At 39.3% G+C, this 10,730-nt stretch overlaps 1 protein-coding gene across 1 annotated transcript in view; it reads left to right on the top strand.

The window, feature by feature from the left end:
* The window catches only part of ACP3 (acid phosphatase 3), a 47,763-nt gene that overhangs the window by 24,604 nt on the left and 12,429 nt on the right, over window positions 1–10,730 (top strand). Inside the window, exons 5-7 of the mRNA XM_019632252.1 lie at window positions 3,988–4,086; window positions 7,537–7,629; window positions 9,691–9,823. Of these exons, the coding sequence (XP_019487797.1) occupies window positions 3,988–4,086; window positions 7,537–7,629; window positions 9,691–9,823 (325 nt within the window). The remainder of the gene's footprint in view (window positions 1–3,987; window positions 4,087–7,536; window positions 7,630–9,690; window positions 9,824–10,730) is intronic.

The following is a 10,730-nucleotide window of genomic DNA, read 5'->3' as shown; positions in this document are numbered from 1 at the left end:
ACACACACACACACACACACACACACACACACACACACACACACACACACTGTTTCCAGTGTTCTGCCTTCAATTCCTGGTATTTTGGTGCCTCACACAGGATTTCTCCTCCCTCCAGAATATCCAAAATCATCTTTACCTGCAAATTACCCCTCCCCCGCAATGAAAATCCCCATTTCTAGTTTGGAAACAGGGAAAGATCTGAGCACATAATTGATGCCCAAAACTTTATATGCGTCATATTTACCTTTCATAACAAACTTGAATGGACAATATTATAGCTCTCCTTTTATAGCCAGGGAAATAAGTGCTTAAAGAAGTTAAACAAAATGGACTCCAAGCCACATAGCTGAACTCGAACCAGGAAATTCCAGAGCAATTTCCTTCCCTATAAACTAGTGGTTCTCAAACTTAGCTATATGTTAGAATCACCTGACAATTTTTAAAACTCCTGATGCCCAGGGTGCTCCCCATATCAAATCAGAATTCCTAAGGGTGGGACCCAGATGCCACCATTTTTAAATAATCTTCCTAGATGATTCTAGTGGACAGCCAAGTCTGAGGGGACCAGTACTGCAAACCAAGTTGCCTGAATGAGGCTGTTTGAGAGAAACTCTCAGGTTTATTTACACTGGGTGGGACTGATGAAGAACTCTTTAACCTTTTCAGAGGAATTGCTATTTTTTTAATAATAATAAATCTAACTAATCTCCCAGGTATAGAATTTAAGACTATATGAAGGAAATAGTTTGGGACAAGGAATCCTTCCTAATTCCCCTGCAGTCACATTATAGGCATGACCATCTCATCTCTCTATGGCTGAGGCTTAGCATGACCACTGGACCTAGACTGCTGCCCAGTGGCCTCTGGGGTAGGTTCCTATCCTTTTTGCCCTGCCAGTGCTGTTAGAAATTTGACTTCATTGCTGCATCTGGTGACTTAAGAATTTTTCCCAAATGCTTTGTGGAAACAGCCTGAACCTGTCAACCTCACTCTAGATAAATCTATTTGAACCAATTTTTCTGGTGTTTCCTGAAAAGACAGGCTGATTTATTTATGCCTCTTTCCTTCACAGATTCAGGAGTGAAGTGTTATGATTATCAGTGTTCTTAGGAATTTGTGAATATTTTCTTCCAAAAAAACAAAACAAAACAAAACTTTTACCACAGCCTTTTCTGCTTAGATAAAGACTGGACAGCAGCACCAAATTTGGCCAAGGTAGACCAAGGTAGCTGTTTAACCCTTAATCCTGAAAGATAGTAATTAAATTAAATAGCAAAGAGAATATAGGTATTACTAGAAGAGGAAGAGGAAAACAGAGAGAATGAGGCAGCGAGGGAGAGAAAGAGAGAAGCAAGTAAGACCACCTGTGGCTGTCTACTCACTAAGACGGAAGCATTTCCTCTAACCTCAAATAGGACATCTAACAAAATCAATCAACACAAAGTTATCCCCAGAGCTGTGCTAAGTAAGTGCTGTAGAGAAATGTGAGTTCAGCTTTCTTTGTTAATTTATAATCCACTTGATGAAAACAATGCGCATGTGTGAAATGTATAGTACACAATACAAGATGGTGAACAATGATTCCAAGTACGAACTGTTAGTGCTGAAGGAATTCAGAGAATGAGACATACATGGAGCTACCAAAGGGCAGTCATTCAAGTCTTCGTGGAGAGTGTAAAAACTTGAACCAGACCTTGGAGGAGGGGTAGGAAAAGAGAGAAAGGCAGCCTGAAAGCATGGCAGTGAGTGAATATACAGAGTGCTTGCCCTTCTGTGTCCAGGGTTCATATTTAGAAAGAATGAAAATGAGACTGAATAACTATGTTGGGCACAGATTAGAGAATCCAAATTTAATAGCCAGAAGGAATCTTGAGGCTGAAAGGGAAAATCTAGGTCTGAGAGCCAATGACCACTTCAGATACTTGACCTTGAGTAACCCCCCTGCAACTCAGTTTTCTTTTCTGTAAAATGGGAACAACAGTACCCACTTAACTTCTTCATAAGGATTTGAGAAAACCAAGTTAGTTAAGAAATGGAAAAGACTTCATAAACTGCAAAATGCTGGGCAGTTGTTTAGGTATTATTCTATTTTCAGCCTGACTCTTTCAATATGTGGTATGAGAAAAGTAAAGTCTAGAAAGGACAAATAATTCATTCAAACCTATACCTTTAAATGAATAGTTCTGTGTTTCTTCACTCACCAATGTTATTTCTAACTATGGAAAAATTTGAAAGCCATGCAGGGAAATATGTATATGTAAAGCAGTGGATATAAAAGTATTCCTTCTTCGGTATATATACACACACCAGAAGTGGTGTTTAAGGCAGTTGTCTGACAGTGGCTTGGAAGGAAAAGCTACTCAAGCCTCTGAGAATAACTGCTGAAGCAATTCAGGAATAAGGAAATGAAGGCCTGAAATTAGATGGTAAAATGTTAGGGGAAGGGAAGAAAGTTAAGACAAGTGACCCAGAGAATCAGAAGTGAGAAACAGGAAGCAACTTATTAAAAAAAAATTTTTTTCTCAGTAACTATTAATATGGCAGGCCCTGTTCCATGTACTGACAACACAGCAGCGAACAAGGTAGACAAGATCCTGGCTCTTTATATTTTGGTTTATAGTTTATAGGAAATAGATTATAAGAAGTAAATGAATAAAGTGATTTCAGATGGCAATGAACTCCTTGAAGGAAATTAAAACAGCAATGTGTTGGTGGCTGGGGCAAGATGGCTAGAAATCAGGGTGGCAGTTAGTGGGAGGGCTGTCTCAGGCAGGGAGCAGGCTGCAGAGACCTAATGGCCGTGCATTCAGGGGACAGTGAGAAGGCCCAGGTGTTGCTGGAGAGCATTGAGTAAGAAGGATGTTGGTAGGAAAGCAGGGCCGAGCAGTCACTAGGGGCTAACTATGAGTTTGGGTTCTATTCCCAGTAAGATGGAAAGCCAATGAAGGTTAGAAACCAGAGAATGGCATGATCTGACTGATGCTTTAAAAAGAGTAGCATTTACAAACATAAAATAAAAAGAATTAGTGTAGCTGCTGGTGGAGAATGAATTGTGAGGGTAGAAAGTGTGGATGCCGACTGACAATGCAGGAAGCTCTTATAGTAGTTGAAACCCAGATTACAGTGGTGAGGACCAGCAAGGGACAATGAAAATCAAGAAACGACATCTGTTCTGGAAATGTTTTGAAACTAGACAAGCAAAAGTGATTAGTTTATGAAGCAGGAAGATAAATTTCGCTATTGGCAAAAGCAGAGAGATTGCAAAGAGGAAACAGTTAAAAATGAGGATGTCGAGTTCCGTTTTATACATGTTAAATTTGAGGAAAAAGAGAAACATCCAAGTCGTGACATCCACCAAGGGCTGGAAATACAGGACTAGCCACACAGGGAAAGTAAAAGCAACAAAGTGAGCTTGGGAGACACCAACCTGGAGATTAAAACTATGAAAGACTGTTGAATTAAAACTCTTTTTAGCATGATCACATTGTCCTCATAATGGGTTTCTTAAGATGTTTTTCTATAGATTTAATATGTGCCCTTATTTTAATGGTCTGTGAATTTGCAAGAATTAAGTCAACAAAGGGTTAATTGATCTCTTAAGATTCTTTCCAGAACCTCTAATTCATCTCTCTGTACTCCTCACCTAGTGCTAGAAAGGGGTGGGGAAAGAAGTGAGATAATGGTTATCATTTCACATGGAAAACCAGGAAGTGCGACTATTTACCAACAGCACAATCCAATTTAGGCAAGTTCACAAAACTAAAAAATAAAGGTTTTCAGTTCTGAGTACATGTCCTACTATTTCATACCTACAAATCGCTTATCTCTTTTCCTTCAATTTTAGAATTTCCATTCAGTTTAAAACATGTTTGAATCTTTTATTAAGGTCTTTCTTCACCTAAGGAGGCTTAAAATATGGCTGCTGCTTCTTTAGCAAAGTTATTGTGACTAATAAAGTTTTTATGATTTTTCTGTTGTTCTCAGTTGCTATACCTGCCTTTCAAGAATTGCTCCCGTTTTGAAGAACTTCTGAGTGAGACTTTGAAATCAGAGGAATTCCAGAAGAGGCTGGAACCTTATAAGGTTAAAAAAGAGTGTCATTTAGTGGTGTACAAGAATAAGGGCCAAGACAGAGGATGAAGCTGCAGTTTCTTGAAAGTGTGGGAGGAATGTGCCTGCTCATGGCTGGTAATAGCAATGGGTTATAACGTTTAATGAGGGTCAGTCATCACTACCTGGTCCCCATTGCTGTGCTGAGGCCACAAGCTAGTAAAGAAGCCCGTCCCTTACAAGTCCTATACTCATGTCCCTGAGAGGGACCAGGTGGAAATGCATGGCTGGATCAGAATAAATGCAAGTCTAAAATGATCTGCCTTATTGAGGCTGAGGGGCTGGGACTATTGCCTTCATATACAAGGATAGACTTTATTTTGTATTTTGTGTTTCCACAATGTGAAATACCTTTNCCACATATCAGTGAAATCATATGGTTCTTGACTTTTTCTGTCTGACTTATTTCACTTAGCATAATAAGGAGATGTTTTAAATCATATACTCCAGGCAGTTTGAGGAAAACAGTTCAGTCACATCAAGACTCCAACCGTGGCCAGACCCTATTCACCATGGGGTAAGGACAAGTTCTGTAGAACCTCAGGGGAATACATAGAGGCAAAGCATCCTGGTGGTTGGACCATAGTGGGAGGAAGTTTTCTCGGGTCCTCATAGCTAGAGAAAGAATTCAAGTCACCAGCCAGGAGAGGAGTCAATTACAGCTACAAAAAAGAGTGAGGGATCCTGGAACTAGAAGAACAGCTAAGGAGGTATGAAGTCAAGATGGTCAAGAGCAACTTCACAGAAGGTGTGCAAAGTAGCTTGTGGCAATTACTTTAGGAAATGGTCATTCATGATGTGATGAAGTTGCAGACCTGCTCTTACAGAAGTCTTGATTGCATGGCACAGAGGCAGACCTGATAGAAATGTGCAAGTCCTTGAAGGGAGAGCATCCAGAGAGCATGTTAGGTGGAACCTCGTATGCCAGGGGAAATTACCAGGCAGGGTGTAATTACCAGACTGTGTGTAAGGACAGAGCCCAGGAAGCAGCTCAATCTTATGTACTAAATAGCAAAATAATGCAGAGGTTTATATATGCTGGACCTCCTTGGCTCCACAAACCCCAGACCTCATTCTTGGACAACCAGGTACCAGCAATATGATTCAATCTCAAACCCCATTAGATAGTGGAGACAGGACTCTTGATTTATCTCCCCCAACCTAGTCATAATGGGCTGAGGAATTCAGCCCCTCACTACTCAAAATGCAGTCCAAGGACCAGCAACAACACTGAACATCTGGCTAGAAATGCAGANTCTAGTAGTTTCCCCTTCATTACACAAAAATGCCATAGTGTTACCTACAGTATTCAATACAGTAATATTTTGTATAGGTTTGTAGCCTAGGAGCTATAAGGGACCAGAATTTGTCATCCCAAAATATGTCTATTTGGCATAAATATTATTTTAGGCTGGTTGATTTTAAGAAACAACAGACCTAGGAAAAGCTCTGAAAACCGAGCAGTAATTACCTTTTACAAAATACATTTCATTTGTAAGGGAAATCTTCGTTTGTAAGGGTGTCTCCATGCTGTACCAGGAAAAGGGGATCACCTTATCTCTAGAAACTTACCAATGCAGAAGGCAACAACTTAAATCTGCATAACCATCTCACCATTGCTTACTGTGCTTTTTCTGATCACCCCCCATAACTGACACCTCCAACCCCCAACATTTTTTTTTCTTTAACTGAAGAAGATGTTTAAGGGGGTGGCTTCAGCCATTTGGGCAAGTTCCTCAGTTTTCCTGTGTCTCTCATGTATACAGGAGGCATACATGTTATTAAATTTTTGTTTTTCTCCTGTTAATCTGTCTTTTATTACAGGGATGTCTTGGTCAAGAACCCAGAAGGGGAGAGGGAAAATTATTTTTCCACCCCTACAGAGCAATAGGTTATACCATACAGCCTAGGTGTGCAGTAGGTTAAACTATCTAGGTTTGTGTAAGTACATTCTATGATGTTTGCACAATGACAGAATCACCGAAAGACTCATTTCTCAGAACATATCCCCATTGTTAAGAGGCCCATGACTATTATATGATATTATTGGTAGTGGGCATCCCTGTCTCAGTCCTCATTTTAGTCTCTTTTACGCATGCTAGCTTTCAGGTCAAATAGGTATGTATTTATCAAGTACAGGAATTAGCGGCCTTTCTATTTTCTTGAGTGTTTTTTTTATCAGTTCCGGTGTTTAATTTTTTGAAAGGTCTTTTCAACATTTTTAATATAATCAATTTATTTTTCTCCTTGGATCAATTACTAAGATTAGTTATATTAATAGATTTACTAATGTTGAACCATATTTACATTTCTAGAATCAAGCCCCTTTCTTTTAATGTGATATTGAATTATTTGCTAATATTTTACTTAGATATTTTGCATTGATAGTCAAAGCGACATTGGACTGTAGTTTTGTTTTCTAGGCAGTCTTTGTCAGGGTCAGTGTTGTACTTAATTCATAAAATTTGTTTGGAAGTTTTCTTTCTTTTTCTATGCTCTGGAACAGTTAAAATAGTATTAAAATAGTTTACTCTTGGAAAGCTTAATAGAATTATTCCATTAAATCATCTGGTCCTAGAGCTTTTGTTTTTTATGTTGTTTTATTTTTTGGGGGGGTGAGGTAATAGCAAGATCTTTAATAATTATTTCTATTTACTTTATGGAAATCTGTTTGGGTTAATATTGGGAAATTATATCCTCCTAGAAAATGTATCCAACTGACAAACAATATCTTTCAAAAGGCTTCCCCGAAATTGCTGTCAATTTCATCAGGCAGATAGCTGAACAGGGGGTCTCCTTATTGTGACAACCCAAGAATAATACAGAACCTAGAGAAATGTTTGCCTCCCATTCAAATGTCACACTTATAGCCAGATACGCGGTCCTGTTTCTGTTGTGTTTTCCTGGGGTGCTTTGGCCTGAGATATGTTTTCCCCTCTCACATTGGCCATTCATTTATATGTGAATTATTCTCAGCTCACTTCCAAAAAAATTTTGAGGCAGCGCCCTTCAGTTCGATTCCAGGACAAAGCAGGAGCATGTGGCAGTAAGCCAGCATTTGCTCACATTTTTAATGTAATAATGAGAAATGGCTAATTAGTATTTGTAAAATTTTTTGGGTTGGCATCATCATAACCAATGCTATTGGCACATTTTCCTGTAAAGAATAGCAGCTCTCAACGGGGTCAAATCTGCCCCACAGGGAACATTTGGCAATGTCTGGGGACATTTTGCGTTGTCACAACTGAGAGATTAGGGATGATGCTGGCATCCAGTGGGTAGAGGCCAGGGATACTGCTAAACATCCTATAATATACAGGGCACCCCCAAAAAAACAAAGAATTATCCAGTCCAAAATATCAATAATGCTGAAGCTAAGAAACCCTGATTTAAAAAAATGTTTTTCCTCCCTGTGTGTTTCAGGATTTTATAGAAACATTACCAAAACTTTCTGGATTCCATGGCAAGAAACTTTTCGAAATTTGGAGTAACATCTACGACCCTTTATTTTGTGAGGTAAAAGAAAAAGTATTTGAAATTAACTTGCAGACTGATTTTATGACATGTCTATTTTGAAATAGATGAATACATTTTCTTTTGCTTTTTCACAGATGTATTACTTATACTTCCTTTGACATTGACACATAATTCAAGACTTCTTTATGATTAACTTGAACATTCTGACTTCTCTCCATTATTTATGCTTTCACCCTTTAGAAAATTGCAAGCAAAATTGCTTTTCTTCTATGCCTTGCCACTTACTTATTTTTCAGTCACTCAGGAATGCTGAGTTCCTGTCAGGGTTTTGATGAAAAACACAATGTTGGATATAGTAAGAGAAAAAAAAATTACCTGATTTCTAGATACAAAAACAAGCAAGCCAACTTTAAGCAAGGCTATTGAAAATGGTTTATCTGGAAAGGATCTCTTCCTTGCTGTACAATGCATACAAAACAACTTTGTAGCTAGGTAAATGACGACTGAGTTTTTCAAGGCTATGTGGTGTTTTTCACTCACCATGCTCCACCTGCTGTCCAAAAGGAGTACTCTGTAATCCTGGTTTCCCAATCAGCTCACTGAGTCCTGGGCAAAATTCGGACCACCCACATGACTTATATCCGCTTCTGATTTTGAGGTCATCGTGTCTTGGGGGAGGCAGCAATTACTTTCATAGCTCCATCTCAGTGACAGATGACACAGTTTCCCCCCTGCCACATCAGAGTCCATTGACCCAAGTACACACTACTTTCCCAATACAGTAAGTCCCTGACTTAGGAACATTCGAGTTGCGAACTTTCACAGATACGAAGGGACCTCGCATTACAAACGTTTGTAGATGTGAACAAATCGCGGAAGTAGCTCACGTGTCTGCCGGACATTGTCACAGCTGTGCTGCTGTGTGCTTACTGTACAGTGCGATAGTGTATAGTAGTACAGTGCTCAATCAGAGCCCGGGATATCTGGAATCAAGAGGAAAAGCAGTGGTGATGTGGAGGGGACTGCTAGGAAGCGCAAAGCAATAACCATGGAAACAAAAGTGAAAATCATTGAGAGATTGGACCGAGGCAAAAAGATGGTAGATGTCGCTCGTTCTTATAACATGAATCGTTCAACCATTGGCTTTAGATTGTATATTTGTGTCAAAGGGGTATAAGACTCACTTTGTTGGTACTTATGAACGAATCCGACTTACGAACGTTCTGCTGGAATGGAACTTGTTCGTAAGTCGCCGACTTAACTGTATTTTCACTTTATCATCAGCATCTATTTCAAGGAAGATGTGTTAGCCTATTTATAAAAGACTCTTCAATGGAGACAGAAGCCCACATTTTGATTCCAGCCTTAATTTTTCTCTTTCTTCCGTATTGCAGTTTGATCTGAACTATTCCATAATGTGGTCATGGTGTCTGGGTCTTTTTTCACCTCTCTCTCTCTCTCTCAATCCTACCTTTGAAACTGAGGGAATCTTAATTAACTCTTCATAGCAGGTAATAAATATTAGCACGAAGTCTCTACCTGCCCAGCTTAGTCATCAATTTAATGAATATTTAGCAAGTGCCTACCGTGTAAAAGGTGCACTCTTTCCCTAAGAGTCAGTGAAACAGAAGCTCATAGGAGTGGGGCTATATTATTGAAGGCTCTGGAAATACATTACCTTTCCCAGGTGTCCTCTTAGGCTGCTCATTCAGCTTTTAAGGAAACATCATCCAACCCTGTCAGCTTTACCTTTCCCCCCAAGTTGACAAAAAGATTTCTAAACCTTTCATAAAAGAATAAGGTATATTCCTGCCCTACTGCAACTTTACTGTACAAAATACGAATTGCCCCTTGACTCAGAGTTAAGCCAAAAGCTATGGACTTGGTAAGAAGGGGCAAATGAGCTTCTGTGAATTTTTCTTCTGAAAAACCAATACCACTATTTATTACAAAGTGAAGTCTTCCTAGAAAGAAATGGCAGGACAAGAAAGGCCGGACCCAGGGGTTCTTGTGCAGTGAAAGAGGATAAAAGGTCCACAAAGCGGGCAGTCAGAAATGAAAATGCACATTTTCTTTTTTTTTTTTTTTTCTTTGCTACAGAGTGTTCACAATTTCACTTTACCCTCCTGGGCCACTGAGGACACCATGACTAAGTTGAAAGAATTGTCAGAATTGTCCGTCTTGTCCCTCTATGGAATGCACAAGCAGAAAGAGAAAGCTAGACTACAGGGGGGTAAGTACATTTGAAAAATGCGAGGAGCATGTTGGATTTGTGGTTGAGTAACATAGGTCTAAGAGCTGGTCCCACCGCTCATGAGCTATGTGACCTTGGACAGGTCACAGAATCACTCCTGCACCAATTTCCAGCCTGCAAAATGGGGATAATAATGTTATTCATTTCATAGGTAATGAGGATTAAAATAAATGTATGTTAAAAGGCTTAGGACAAATACTACATAATACACTGATGATAAACATTATGTGTTATTATAATCATCATCATTACCTACTCTGGGCCTTAGTTTTCCCATCTGGAAAATGAAAGCTTTGGGCTAAAGCGAAATCATACTTTTCATCCTTTCCAGATCAAAGAATGAAGGATTTTTGTATCTGAGCCCCATGAAAATCAAAGTCTTGTGGACTATAAGATGAATTTTTCAAGTGGGTGGTATGACAAGAGGCCTGTTTTCCTGAAACCCGTGGTGGTAGCTATTGCAAAAGTTAATAAAACATATTCTGCAGGCTAATTATGCCCTGTAGGTTAGTATCTATTGCAACTGAGAAGCTTATGATAGCTTAAATATTTCCATTGGTGTTGAATGGTATTTATTTCTCAGCTGGATACGCATAAGATATGCTATTATAATGAAGGTAGAATTAAGCAAGGGGATGCCCTGCCCTTATAATCAGGACAGGTGGGTGGAAGAAAGAAGCCAGGACCAGGCAGGAAGGGGATAGACACTGAGGCCTCTGAGAACAGCTGGGTGGGCAAACCAAGACCCTGAAGGGTGTGTCAGGTGCCAGTGTTGTTAATGTCGGCATTAAAACTAAGGATGGAGAGCAAGAGAAGTTCATTATGTCAGGTTGACATAACAATGAAGCAATTCTAAGCCACAGGAGATTTATTATTATTATTATTA

The sequence above is a fragment of the Hipposideros armiger genome, unplaced genomic scaffold, assembly GCF_001890085.2.
Source record: "Hipposideros armiger isolate ML-2016 unplaced genomic scaffold, ASM189008v1 scaffold_1111, whole genome shotgun sequence".
Lineage (NCBI taxonomy): Eukaryota > Metazoa > Chordata > Mammalia > Chiroptera > Hipposideridae > Hipposideros > Hipposideros armiger.
This window is presented reverse-complemented; position numbering and strand designations above follow the sequence as displayed.